We start from the raw sequence: 14,881 nt of genomic DNA, 5'->3' as shown, positions 1-14,881 counted from the left end.
TGTATGCAAATTAACCACCATCTTTGTTAGGTTAGTTTGCATACTCTCCTGATTGGCTGGTTAGCGTAGCGAAGGTATGGTCAATTTACATGTTTATCTATTATTAGGTAAGATATGCTTTTGTGGTGGTGGTGGTGGTTTGACTATTATTATTTACTACACATTTTAAAGCCCAATGAACAAAATCTACTTTTTCCTTTTGAACCACACATCAAAATACCTACTGTCTTTGCTTTTTATTTTCTTTTATAAATTTCTATGCCCTCTTCCAGGATCCTATCTCCATCCTCCCTTCTGACATCCTCCATGTTTCAACCAGAGAAGGTTATCAGACATTCACAGAAGGTTTTAAGCCCATAATAAAAAGGTGTAGTTAGATATAATAAATCGCTGAACCTGTACAGAAAATAACTAGTATATCACCTACTTCCCAAACTTCCATGTTCCTGATCCACCAGCTCTCCCTCTCCAACAAGCTCCAAACCTCCCCCTCCCCCACCCCCAAATAGAGTTCTAATCAACTTGGTCATCACTCACCAGTCACCATCAGTAAGGTTAATAGTACACACTTCATGTTGATGCCTGAATCCTGTTCTGAAGATAAGGATGTAGTGGAAACTAATAGGCACAAAGCAGGGATAGAACTTATAACCTGCGTGGGAATTCAGTGGGAGGAGGTGCAGGGGATTGAACCAGGATGAGGACTCTGTACAAGTTTGTAGTCTCAAGGGCTCTCTTTCTGGTCTTGAGCCTCAGTGTAAAACAGGGCAGTAGATATAGAAATCTTCTCAGCCTAAGTAAAAATCCACTCTATGGGATGATGAGTTCCTAGGATTTTAGCTTTATCCACCTCATCTAGGGGAAAGAATTCCAAAGTAGGAGTCAATTAAACCTTCTGTGGAGTTAAAAATTCATCCCAAGTTCCTTCCCTTGCCTCTCAGTTTTTTCACCAGTTCCTTCCCCACAGTGTGTGACTTGCACCCCTCCCTCTACATGTCCCACTGACCCCTCTCCGTTCTGGACTACTCTGATGAAGCAGAGCTGTCTCCACCCCTCTGTGTGACACTGACTCCCCTCCCCTTTATGCATATGTCACACTCAGCCCACCCCTCCTCAGAACTGCTTCACTTGTACAGATCCATACCACACAACCACAGATATCAATTTGAATAAAAGTTCCCAACCAATACCCATACCAGTGGCCCCTGTCAATCTGTTCTTACCACACTGCTCCCTCGGATATGGCCCGTTAATGCTCACTTGCTCGCTCTCTCACGCACTCTCTCTTCATCTCTCTCAACTTTCTCTCTAGCTGCCTTTTTAAAATTTATTTTTGGTGGCAAAATATAACAAGAGTATTACTTAAATGGTAAACCAGATGGCAGAATAAAACAATAATAGATTTAGAGTCCTATAAACTTGAGATATTCTGTGGAATGAGGCTGGGGACAGATATGTCTCCATATGTACAGAGAAGCTATAATAACAGTAATAAAGAACTTAATAACAACTAATTTACAAACATACGAAAAATGTTGAACATCACACACACACACACACACACACACACACAATCCACCCATCCATAAGATTCTAAAGTTAATTTTTTTCCTGAGTATCTGCTAAAACCATTTTAAAATTATTTTTTTCAAAGAGAAGCTTTAAGAACTATCAATAACCTAAAACAAAAAGGGAAAAAATGAATGGGATTCATAAGCTTAAGGATGAGTTAAGGGCTAAAGTTATTAGTATTAAAACAAGAAAACCCACATTAAGTTTGGTAGACCTCAAAAAGAAGTGTATAGGCTGGCCAGGTGGGAGAGGGGTGTCAAAGAGGGATGAAAAGAAAGGCTGATAAAGACAAAATGAGATGAGGATCAAGGGAGGTCCCTAAACCATGCTCGGGTTTATTCTTTAGGCAGTAGGGAACTACTGAAGAGTTTTAAGAAGACTAATATGACCTCATTTGGATTTTAGAGAATAAACAATTCTGAGGCAGAGAGAAAGAGTCAATTTGGGAAACAATGGATGGTCACATACATTAGATCATGGGAGACAAGTGTATGACCTAGATTAGAATGATAGCAATGAGAATGGGAAGATATGGATGGATTTTAGGAATTCCTCAAAATAGGGAGGATTTGGGGACTGAGTGGTAAGAAAAAGAGAGAAATCAAACAAGTGGAAGGTAGATTTATATCCCAAAATAAGGAAAACAGTTTTTAAAAAAAAATGAATCTGAAAGGCTGGAGAAATGAGGGGTGTAATTTTAACATGCTAAATATCAGGGGCCTAAGGAAGATGCCAACAATGGCCTCTAAAAGGCATTTGAAGATGTGGGATTGGAAGTCTGGGCTAGAGATACCAATTTGAAACTCATAGAGAGGTCGTAGTCCCCAGTGCTAACCTCCTCCAGAAAAATCTATTGTTTTTAGAGATCTTTTCCTAGATAGTGTTTTTCTGCTCTTAGACCTCACACTCCCAACCCAGGCCTCAAACTCCCGTCCTAGCCCATAGTATTTCCAAAATATCTGGGGGAAACAACCTCAGAGTAAGTATATCTCTTTCTCAACTTTTCACCTGTGTTAAGTAAGTCCATCCTACACACACCACAGAAAACTTTCCACAACTCCATGCTGTCTTGGAACCTCAGTATACAGGGTAGGGCAAAAGTAGCTTTACAATTGCTCTTATAGAAAATAATACCATAATTAATAAATAATAATACAAGAATAAACTGTTTCATGCATACACAACTGTAAACCTACTTTTGCCCCACCTGCATTTCCTTAAGCAGCCCTCTCCACAATGTACCTCTGTGTTCATTGCAACATTCAGGAAAGTATGTGCCACATCCGCTTTTCATTTCACACCTGAGGGACTTGCTGTGAGGGAACTTTGTGAAGTTTTCCAAGATTCATGAATGCTGGTTGATTAGTTGCAGCCTAGAGTGTGTACTTGAAAAGCTGTTTATCCAGTAAGACCCAGATTTGACTTCTAGTCTTTCCAGTCATGTGTGATTTTGAGAAAATTACTTAAATTCTCCCTATTTCAGGTGTCACCTACAGCTCCAGAAAAAAAAATGATATCAGCCCAGCCCTGTCTCCTCTTTCCCTGGCTGTGACATTGAAATGAGATTATGGGCTTAAGAAAATTTAAAGGGTTATAGTGATACAAAGTGTAACTTACATCATATTAGAGTAAGTTAATATAAAATCACTAGTAACAATGTCTGTAAAGAACTTAGTTCAGTGCATAGGATTCAGTAAGCCTTCAATGGGTGTTAGCTATCAGCATTACTGCTCTTTTTCTTGTTAAAGTGTATTCCCAATTATTCCAAGATGAAAGAGGCAGATAATCGGCTGAGAAATCTTTTCATTAGGTTAAAAAACCACTTAGAGATCCTGCCTTCTTAACTGTCATCAACATACAGTAGATCCTATAGCTGATGTAATCTAGAATTCAAAGCATTCTCCAAATGTCAAAATAACTGCTCTATGAATGCTTTTTATTCCTATATTTTCTTAGCTCAAAAATGTTGATCAGGACGGCTAGACTAAGTTGGTGATGATGACCGAGTGATGAAACAGTGACCGCAGGGAAAGATGAAGCTAGTGTAATAAAGAAGGGAGGGGCTGAAAGAAAGTATAAATAACTACTAGGGGGTTCAGAGCAAACTTGGGGACACTGTCTTCTTGAGCTAAGGTGCAGAATCCTGTCCCCTATAGTCCTGGCCTCAGACACTCCATGGGGAATATAAGTCCTGAGTCTAGAGCTCCCTTTCCCACAGACAGCTGAACTACTTTTAGTCAGGTGAGCTTTTAGGAACAGCAGATAGAGAAAACTGGATCCAGAAGTCTAAAGAGATAGGCTTCTTTTTCCTTCCTTCCCTCAAAGACCCCAATAGAGGTACAGTCCCCTCCTTCCTTGGTGCAGAAGGGCCTCCATTTGTTTATGTAGAACCCTCTTCCATCCCCTTTTAAGCCAAGAGCTGCTTTCCAATCTCATTGCCATTGCGTGTCCCCTATACTAACTATATCCACTGATTCTACCAGGTGTTCTCAAGGAGAAGACTGAGCTGAAAAAGTTCCATACTCTACTGATCTTCTTCTACATGTCACAGGGAAAGATCTAGATTGCTATGAAATTTATCTTCTGTTTGAGTGTCCTTGTTGGTATGTATACATGACCTTCTAATCTATCCTGTAAGATATGGGTTAATGTAGGATGGAGTAAGGCAGATGCGTGTGCAGAAGGTGCAAAAAAGAGTCAAGAGAAAGGGTCATGAGCAGAATTAGCGTTTTCCCTTCCTATGCCCCATTCAAGGGCTCTCAGGACAGGTTGAGCCCACTCTTCCAGTGCTAATAGTTGGTTTGAATTTACTCCAAGACTTTATTTTATTTGTATATTTTTGCACTTAAATGGTTTATTTGTTGCTTCTTATTTTAGACCACTGAACTACTGGATTTAATTATTTTTAACTTAAAGAAAAGTTACCAATATTTCCTTTGCTGTTTCATATTTATAAATATTATTTATACAATATGTATGATGTTCCATTTGTACATGTACTTTTTCATTTCAATGTCCAACATTACTGTATTGAACATTTATGTTTCCAATGTTTAGCTACGATAAAGAGTGCTAAAATGAGCATACTTATTCATAATCTTTGTCTACATCTGATTATTTTAGTAGAATGGATTATTGGGGCTGGAACTATTAGATCACAGGTGATGAACCATTTATAATTCTTGATACCTATTTCTAAATTGTTTTTCAAAAAGTAACAATCAATTCACATTCCTACAAACAGTGAATGAGAGTCCTTCTCATTGTACTTTCCTTGATTGAATCTTATCAACATTAAACAAAAATGATTATTGTAAATATTAGATAAAATGGTATGCCATTTCAATTTACATTTTTATTAGGAAAAAATGTCAAATATTTCCTGGCCAATTACTTCTTTAAAACTGTACATATTCCTTTTCAACTAGGAAATTATTGATGGTATTATCTGTTATAAGAATGTCCTATATATGAAGATATTTTATTTTCTCAGGAGCATTTTTCTTCACTCACTCGTCTGTGCAGAAAGAAGACCATGCTCCCTATTTGGCATACCTCAAGTCTCACTTCAACCCCTGTGTGGGTGTTCTCATCAAAAAAAACTGGGTGCTGGCCCCAGCTCACTGCTACTTAACGTGAGTGTTGGGCATCCCCAACCCCCTCCAAAACAGCTACCACTCATTCTATATCAGTGGTTCTCAAATAGAGGCAACTTTCCCTCCAGGGCACATTTGGCAAAGTCCAAAGATATTTTTGGTTGTCACAATGAAATTGGGGTTAGGGGCAGCTGCGCTATTGGCATCTATCTAGTGAATAGAAGCCAGAGCAAGGATGCTGCTAAACGTCTACAATACACAGGACAACCCCCACAACACATAATTACCCAGCCCAAAATGTCAATAGTGTTGCCATTGAAGAACCCTGTTGTAGATATTATGCCTCAGCCTCTCATCAATTTTCTCAAGTTTTGTACTGGCAATATGAATGTGTTTGATAAGTTAAGGACCAGCAAATAACTTGTGATGCACTCAAACTGGATAAATTGAGGAGAATTTTCAAAAAGAACTAACAACAAAGGTATGGACAAGGGAAACAGGAACAATACAAAGAATAGTTCAGTACTCCCGTGGTTAGTATTAGAAAAGTGCAGCCCTAGCTGGTTTGGCTCAGTAGACAAAGCATTGGCCCATGGACTGAAGGGCTGCAGGTTCAATTATGGTCAAGGGCCATGTACCTCTGTTGCAGATTCGATCCCTGGCCCAAGGGTTGGGGCAAGTGCAGGAGGCAACCCATCGATGTGTCTCTCTCACATCGATATTTCTCTCTCTGTCTCTCCGCCTTCCTTCCACTCTCTCTGAAAATCAATGGAAAAATATCCTCCGGTGAGGATTAACAAAAAACAAAGAAAGGTGTAGTTACTACCCCTAGACCTATAGGGGTGAGGAGAGAATGGGTACAAATAGGGAGGAGAGAGAGAGGGGATAGGGGAGGCAGAGCTAAAGGAATCATTTTATAAAAAGACCACCTTATATGAGTTGTAACCTTTGGTCATGAGACACAGCCAACAGCCAATCTGTGGCAACCTGCAGGAAAGGAGCCAGGAGGATAAATACTCCAACCTCACACTTCTTCCTATGGTTACTTTCTAGTGCTTCCTACTAGCCAAAACCCATTGATTTAATCAACATATATCATGTTACAAAGGTACAGAGCAGGACAAAGTAAAACTGGGAGTGGATCTGATGAAGCAAACAGGAGCTACCCAACATTCAAGTCATCCCATTCTCTTACCTCTGCCAGAACAGAAATGCCCAATTGGATAGGTTGGCGCTGGAAAGAAGGGAAATAATGTATCTGTGCTGTGTACAATTTTTTTTCATTCTTTATTGTTGAAAGTATTACATATGTCTCCCTTTTCCCCCATTGACCTCTCCCTGCCCGCTCCCACCCCTCAGCACGGGCCCTCACTCCCCTACTGTCTGTGTCCATTGGTTATCCATACACAATATCCCTCTCCTCTACATTAAGGACACTGCATGAAAACATAGTAGTTAAAGGCTCCGCCACTGGCTATGGGACTAAGGGTGAATACTCTTATGTGCCTCCATGACTTTATCTGAAAAATGGGGATTAAAAGTAGAATTCACTTCATTAGTTTGTTGGAGTGTTAAATGAGGTAACCCAGAATCCAGATGGAGTCCTTGGCACAGTACCTGGCACATTGTGACATTCAATATCAGCTTTGGTGATGGTGATGGTGATGGTGATAACAATGATGATGATGGTGATGGTGATGATGGTGATGACAGTGATTACTTCCAAACCCTCTCCCTCCAGAAATCTGAAAGTGTTGCTGGGAAATTTCAGGATCAGAGTCAAAGATGGGACAGAGCAGACCATTAGCCCCATCAATATTATCCGCTACTGGAACTTTACTGATAGCTACCCCCAGGATGACCTCATGCTCATTAAGCTGGCCAAGTCAGCCAACTTCAGTCACAAAGTCCAGCCCCTTGCCCTCGCCACCAGCAACGTCCGGCCAGGCACCATCTGTCTGCTTTCAGGTCTGGACTGGAGCCATGACAACAGTGGTGAGTGCACCTCTCACAGCAAGTCAGGGCCATCAATTATCCCTCAAGAGGACCACTCATGTCTGTAGAGATGAGGAGAGAGGGGAGGAGATTGGGAGGATTGCGGGGAGGGAGAGACTACAGGAGCAGTTTGGCAAAAAGAGACCCCCCACCCCAGAAGTCCAAAGCTCCTCCTTTGCCAGGATATCTGATGCCCCACTGCCTCTTTAGGGCTTCAGCAGCTGGATCACAGGCCACCTCACTTTACAGAGGACAAGGGTCCTGATTGTCAGAGGCAGGATTCATATTAAAGAGGTTGTGCTCCTCCCTCTCATACAAGCTTGTTAATATGCAGAGGAGACCTCTGAGGACTTGATTCAGGTCACCTCCTATTCCTCCAAGCCTGGACACAGTGTAGAAAGAAAACTCTGCTTTTTACAGAGACATAAATGCTATTTCAAAATCCTCAGGACTGACTCTCATAAATGTCCAGGATCATTTCCTCCCCTTTCCTCATTCCTCCTTTTTCTCAGACATACAACCAGAACCCTGGTTGCAGTAGAGGGTGGAAGGGCTAAGTACCAGATTGAACAGGAAGGGTTCTCTCTCCCTATCTCCCCTCAGGCAGGCACCCTGACCTGAGGCAGACCCTGGAGGCCCCTGTGATGTCTGATAAAGAGTGCCAGACAACTGAGCAAGGAAGAAGCCACAGGAACGCCTTATGTGTGAAATTTGTCAAAGTGTTCAGCCGAATTTTTGGGGTAATCTTTCCTCTATTTTCAGCTTTCATGAATATGTATGTATCTAGTTAATCACTTAACCCTGATATTTAAAAAAAATAGAAAGTTTTCATCCTCTCAAATTTTTTGAGAATCTGATATGGCTGCAGCAAGCCCACATTGTTTCTCCAGTAATGGGCTCTCCTTACAAATGTCTTTATTCATTTAAGGGCTTTGTGTCGGGCCTGCAGTTCATAATACTTTTATTCTCATAGCTGCAAGTGAAAATGGGCATTGCTGACAAAAATAATTTACACTTTTCACAAATTGAAGCTGACTTCACCAGTTCAAATAAATGGGGTTTGACTCATTTTATATGTAAGTTCTAAAGAGGTTTTTCTCTAACTTTCTCAAGATCACATAAGGCTAATTACAGCAAAGCCAGATAAATGTCTCTAGAGCTTCCTGTCTTCCAGTTCAGTGCTCTGGTCATGACCCAGCATGCTACCTCTAGGCAGGGCTCGCCCAAGTTGGGGACTAGAGGGCTCCTTTGAGGAAAAAATCTGACCATCTCTCTCTCTGTCCCTCTCTCTGCACCATCTCTGATAGGAAGTGGCTGTCGCTACTGTCATCTGCAAAAACAAGCTCCAGGGGATCGAGGTCGGACACTTCATGGGTGGGGATGTCGGCATCTACACCAATGTTTACAAATATATAACCTGGATTGAGAACACCACTAAAGACAAATGAGACCCTGCTACTCGCTCTGCAGCCCACCAGCTCCACACCCAACTCTGCTACTTCCCCCAAACTCAAAATAAAAGTGTCCAGATAGAAATATCTGGAAGTATCATACAAGTAGCCTATGTTTTCTTATTTGATGGGGAGAACCAGGGGGGAAAAATGAAGTGAGCACTTGTTACACTGGATTGGGGGTCATCTACTATCTCATTTAATGCTCATAACAAACCTTTGAGGTTATCTTTTATCCCATTATAAATGAGAAAATTCTGACTGAAAGTGGTAACTTAACATTGTCCATAGCTGGTAGATATCAGATCCTGGAGTGGAACCCCAAGAAGTCAGATTCTCAATCCCATGCTCTTACCCTCAAAATTACAGGAGAGTCCATGTGGCATCACAGCACATGTTGTCTTTTATTTTCCTGCTACCTCTTTTTATCATTCAAAGGGCTTAAAGCTCTCACTTGGGGCTCACACCCTGGGTGCTGGCATAAGCTTTCCTACGAATAGCCATGCTTGATTCCACTAATGTACTGTCTGCAGCATGCAGCAGGGAGAGAGCTAGTGGATGGACAGAAAGTAAAAAACGGAACTCCAGAAAAGAGTCAACAGCCATGAATCAAGTAAAAAAGGAGGCTGGCAGTTCCAGAGCAAGGTGAATACGTCACCTACATACAAGAAGAGCATACTCTCAGGGAAGCAGCAGAGCCCAAGAGGTAGAGGTGGCTGAGAGGAGGTGAAGGATGGGTATAAATTGGACTTAGCCACAGATCATGAGATTAACAAGGTCAAGAAAGTGGGTATCAGTCCTCTTGTTGAGGACTTGGTAAAACACCTATCCAGATATGGAATTCAATACGTAAGAGGTTGGGGCATATAGAACAAGGATAGGTAAAATAAACTCCCAGAAGAAGATACAGGAAGCAATCACACCGTACACTTGGGCAATATTTTCTATTCTGAAGGTTTAAAGTACAACCTATACTTTATGACTGCTGTGTTAGACATAAAAATGCCCCCCATAAAGATGTCCACATCCTAACCCCCAGAACCCATGAATATGATATCTTACATGGAAAAATGCAGCTCTGCGGATGTGCTCATGTTTATGGGCATTAAAATGGGGAAATTATCCTGGATTATCTGGGTGAACCAATGTAATCACAGGGGCTCTTCAAAGTAGAAGAGGAAGGCAGAATATTTGGCCATAGAGATGTGACAACAGAAAAAGAGGCAGTAGAGATTCAAAGGATGAGAAGGACCTGACCCATCATTGTAGCCTTTGAAGATGGAAGGGAAGAAGGGAGCTGCAAGGCAAGAAATGTAAATAGTCTCTAGAAACTGAGAAGGACCCTCAGCCACCAATAAGCAAGGACACAGGGACTTCAGCTCCCTCTAAAACTGCTCTTTCTAGCCCTAACCAGTTTGGCTCAGTGGATACAGTATCGACCTGGGGACTGAAGGGTCCCAGGTTCAATTCGGGTCAAGGGCATGTACTTTGGTTGCGGGCACATCCCCAGTAGGGGGTGTGCAAGAGGCAGCTGATCAATGTTTCTCTCTCATCAATGTTTCTAACTCTCTATATCCCTATCCCTTCCTCTCTGTAAAAAGTCAATAAAATATATTTTTTAAAAAATAAAACTGCTCTTTGCTCTCTCTAAATCACCAATGAGTTGTATATTTTTAAACCTAAAGGTTAATTCTCAGCTCTCCTTTTACATGATATTATCAGCATCATTTGACAAAGTTAGTCATTTCCTCTTCCTGTACTTGGCCTCCAGGACATCATGATCTTTTGTTCACCAGCTACTTCTTTCCAGTCTCCTTTACTGATGCCACCATATTTCTATAATCTCTCAACATCAGAGTTCCCTGAGTTTTAGTCTTGGACTTCTTCTTTTATCTATTTACACTCACTTCCTTATTGACCTATACCAGTCTTATGATTTTAAACATCATATTTAATCTAACAACTCCCAAATGTACATCTCCAGTTTGATCATTTCCCTTGACTTCCATATGTTCAGCTCTCTACTCAACATCTCCAGTAAACATCTCAGATATAACTTGTCCAAAACAAAACTCCAAATCTTACCCCCAGATCAACATACTTCACCCACTGTCTTCCCCAGATAAGCTGATGACCCTGAAAGTTACTCAGGCCAAAAATGTTAGAATCACTTTTTTCCCCTCATTTTAAAATTCTTTAAAAAAGTGGTATGACGGTTGAAAGAAAAATTTATAACACTGTATGATGGGATTTTCAATGTATTTTTCAATATTATTAGCCTTTTATTATTGTTCTAGACAGTATTACAGATGTCTTCAATCCCCCCTTTTTCTCTCTCCTCCCAGCCCCTGCCCCACTCTGGCCTTCACCACACTATTGTCTGTATTTATTGGTTATGCATATAAGTATATAAATTCTTTGGTTAATCTCTTCCCATCTCCCTCCACCCCCAAGATATATTGAGTAGCCAATAAGAAGAAGACAAATATTGCATAATCTTACTCAGGAGTAGAATCTAATGAACATAATAAACTGATAAACAAAATAGGTACAGAGGCAAAGAACAGAATGACTTCTGATTCCTCTCTTCTCTGATATCTCATATCCATTCTATAGCTAAATCCTGCCAGTTCTGCCTTTAAAACATTGCAACAGTCTTTATGTCTTTAATGTCTTTAATATGTCTTTGAGTGTAAATTCAGTGTTTGTACATATAGAGTTAAGCAATTATCACCACTATTTAATTTTAGAATATTTTCATGATCCCTAAAGAATCTCTACACACATAAGCAATCACTACCCATTTTCTCTATATTTTGCCCCTGGAAACCACTAATCTACTTACAATCACTATAGATTTTCCTCCTCTGGACCTTTCATATAGTAAATGGAATCATATGATATATATAGTCTTTTATGACAGGCTTTTTTCACTCAGCATTATGTTTTCAATTTGTATCTATGTTGTAGCATGTATGAGAACTTCTTCCCTTTTTATGATTGAATAATATTCTATTGATATATATATATTAAAGCCCAAAGATATTTTATTTTAGGCAGAAAAAACATTTCTAAACTTTTCTTCTTGGTGTCATTTGAAATTAAGAATAAAACATTTACTAGAATAAAATGTAATGCAGAATCTTGTAATGCAGTCTGCTGATTCTGGATCTGCTCTTTCGTAAAGCTCTATAAGCTTTCCTTTTATCTTCGATATTCTTAAGTTTTTCTATAATGTGCGTAAGAGTGAAGGGTTCTGTCCCAACTTATTTCATCTTGTTTCACACCCTGTGAGCCTTTTCAATCTAGTTTTTTTCATTTATTTTGTTTATTTGTTTTATCTATTTACTCAGTGCAATTCTTGGTCATTAATTCTTCAAATAATTTATTCCTTCTTCTCATTTTTAACATCTCCTTCTGGAAATCAAGTTACACAGACACTTACCCTGTTATTTCTTTTATCTTTTTTTATGATTTGATTTTATTTTACACTAGGTGGTGGGCCAAAGCTATCCTCCTTAATAAAGTTGACAATTAGCTTCACTTAGAACATTTTTAATAAACCACATTAACAAAAAGTATTATTGCAAATTGTTCTGCAATCCAAACATACAATAGCTTGGAAAACGACGTTTAGAAAACAAAAGCCAATGTAAAAAGATAGATAAAAACAACTAGAACAGTGCAGATTTTGTATGGCTCTGATTTCACCATTTCTTACTGTATCGTCAAAGTCAAAAATCCTTTCCTTCCGCTGGCTCCATTGCTCGGGACTTAAAAAAAACAAACAAAACACCTTTCTTCCTGAGTTCAGTTCACCTCAGGATCCACCCAGTATTCTCTCATATAGGCCTTTTCCTTTAAAGTCCCCAACGCTGACGTACCTTGTTTTCCCAACCTGAGATGTGTTACCCTGTCTGCTGCTGCTGCTCTGCTTGGAGGATGGCAGAGCTCTTGATGTTTCATCTGTCTTTTGCTTCTTTACAGCTTTTTCTGGGGTAATGTGCTTCTTCCTCTTTCACTTTGTCACCTTCACTGTCAGAATCACTGCCAGAAGAGCTCAAAGAAACAAGTTCTTTGATTTAGACACTGCTCTGCCCCCACCCTGTTATTTCTGTGTCACACAGCCTTTCTTCTCTTTTACATGTTCCATCTCTTTATTACTTCCCAATGCCTTCTAAGAGAGTTATTTGAATTGGCCTTCCCATTCATCAATTCATCATCAGCTGTGTCGATTCTGCTGCTTAATCTAATTGCTGCGTACTGAAGGGAAATCAAACTTGTCCTCTCCCCAGGACTGTCCACTAGGGCAGGAGTGTAACCTACAGTCAGCCAACCAGAGGCCCATGGCCAGGATTTTGGACCTTGGAGCTGTGACACAACGGGACCCATTCACAGAGGCAGTAGCAGTGTCCAGACCCAACGTTGACAGGTGCAATGTGGGGGGGGGGGGGGGGGCCATGCCAGTATCAGTCCTGTACAGTTACTTGGTTGTGTTCTCAGAGATTTAAACCCTTAGTTCCCATATTGACACTGACTCTCTGGCCTTCCCATGGATTCTTTGAGATAGCCTATTCTCTTCCAACAGGTTTACTCTCTCGTATGAAGTTGAACATATGAATTGGGTCCTGGGAGAAGTATAGGAGAGTTGAAGTGCCAATTACTTCCTTCTACATAATTCAGATTCTGTAGATACTGTCGTAAGTTGTGGTTCAAATAAATAAAGTTTAAAAACATAGTACTTAAAGTTTTAAAATGAATTACTGGTAGAATGACAAATAAATAAAACTAATCAAATTTAGGAGCGGGGAACAGATGTGTGGTTAAGTGAGATACTCCCCCAGCTTTGATGAATGGGATCCAGAAGTTAAAGTTCAAAGTTGATAAAACCAAGTAAGAGAAGCAAATCTTATTATTTAGAGTTGTGAAAATAATCACTGGAAGAACTAAGGTAAATGGTAAAATATGACTCTATTTGGTTAGTGAGACATACTAGAGAGTAGAATGGGCAAGTGTTGCATTTCATTTTCTACACCATTTAAATATTTTTCAGTCCTCCTGTGGCCACATCATCACAGATCATACCTCATGATAGAAAGGAATGCTAGTATAGTAATATGTACATACAGGTGCGCATGGAGCCAACTGCAGTGCCGCAGCTCTGAGAATGCAAACTATAAAAGATTTAATTACATAGGAATCAAGTCAAGAACACAGATTTGCATCCAGATTTGTTTTCTTGGATAAAACACAAAGCAGCCTCACACCCATCATGAGCTAAATCAGGTTCAGAAAAGGAAGGAAATCCAATCCCAAAAGGTGACTGGGAAAATGCAAGTGTTTTATCCCTAGGAAAAGCAAGTCTTAAAAATGTCCATCTGTCATGATTTGACCTTGACTCCCAGGCCAAAACCAAACTTGCAAGATTAGTTGCTTATTTAATCTGCTTAAAAATACTCATAAACTTGAGCATTCCACAGGCTAAGGCTAGCATAAATTCTTTCAAGTATGAACAAGAGGGACTTAAGATTTACTGGAATACACAACAAGACTTGGAGTCCAAAATTATGGGACTGTTTTACCTGCATTTTTACCAATTGATAGCTGATGATCATCACTCCAGCCCAAGTACTTTAGTTTATAAAATGGGCTTAGCATCACTAACTGCATAGAGTTGCTATTAAAACGTAACTAAATTATGGACTATATACAAGAATACTGGATAAAATGTAAAGTCCTAAAAAAATATTAGGTACTATTATTATCATTACAACAGTTGGTCACAAAGGACATCTGCATAAACATAGCCATGGCATAATGAAAAATTCATCCTGCTACTAAAAATATAACCAAGGAGAAGCATCTCTCTACATGAAAAGATGGATTATCCCAGAAGGCAAAAGATGGTGCTTGACCTCACACAACTCACAGTGGTGTCAGCGGAGCCAGCTCTTCCCTTAAGGACTAGCATCCACATGGACCTACCATGAACCTCAGTCCACAACTTTCAGTAAGGAAAAGACACATGTTGGAGAAAATCTACACTAATAAAAGAGAAACATGGTAATTAGCGTACGACTGCTACCCTTCCCATTGGCTAATCAGCATATCCTTATGCAAATTAACTGTCAGCCAAGATGGCGGCCGGCAGCCATGCACTGAAGCGAGCAGGGAGGCTTGCTTGCTCCAGTGACAGCGTACTCCAACGTTCCCCGCCTGAGTTGCCGGCCTCTCAGCTGCAACTCTAAGCAACTATGTACTATGTTG

The 14,881-nt window shown here is 40.1% G+C and overlaps 2 protein-coding genes and 1 pseudogene across 3 annotated transcripts in view; 1 reads left to right on the top strand and 2 right to left on the bottom strand.

Moving 5' to 3' along the window:
- LOC102260932 (probable inactive serine protease 58) overlaps positions 1-14,881 on the bottom strand; it is a 63,861-nt gene that overhangs the window by 33,746 nt on the left and 15,234 nt on the right. The window lies entirely within an intron of this gene.
- On the top strand, positions 4,142-8,644 carry PRSS37 (protease, serine, 37). 2 transcript variants are annotated; one of them, XM_005875029.2, is made up of 5 exons: positions 4,142-4,175; positions 5,066-5,207; positions 6,910-7,160; positions 7,767-7,903; positions 8,471-8,644. In XM_005875029.2, the coding sequence occupies exons 1-5, from the start codon at positions 4,142-4,144 to the stop codon at positions 8,609-8,611; spliced, it is 705 nt and encodes a 234-aa protein (XP_005875091.1). In that variant the 3' UTR covers positions 8,612-8,644. The 2 variants fall into 2 exon arrangements, with proteins under 2 accessions (XP_005875091.1, XP_005875090.1); XM_005875028.2 differs by having other exon boundaries at positions 6,910-7,163.
- Positions 9,365-14,272, bottom strand: LOC102261810 (annotated as a pseudogene).

Source organism: Myotis brandtii, unplaced genomic scaffold (assembly GCF_000412655.1).
Source record: "Myotis brandtii unplaced genomic scaffold, ASM41265v1 scaffold455, whole genome shotgun sequence".
NCBI classification, from domain to species: domain Eukaryota; kingdom Metazoa; phylum Chordata; class Mammalia; order Chiroptera; family Vespertilionidae; genus Myotis; species Myotis brandtii.
This window is presented reverse-complemented; position numbering and strand designations above follow the sequence as displayed.

Bases quoted from the DNA above. Each gene is read 5' to 3' on its own strand.
- PRSS37 (XM_005875028.2), top strand. From the start codon at position 4,142: ATGAAATTTATCTTCTGTTTGAGTGTCCTTGTTG. The intron at 5,208-6,909 runs GTGAGTGTTGGG...CTCTCCCTCCAG, and splicing joins CCAGCTCACTGCTACTTAAC to AAATCTGAAAGTGTTGCTGG. The intron at 7,904-8,470 runs GTAATCTTTCCT...CATCTCTGATAG, and splicing joins TGTTCAGCCGAATTTTTGGG to GAAGTGGCTGTCGCTACTGT.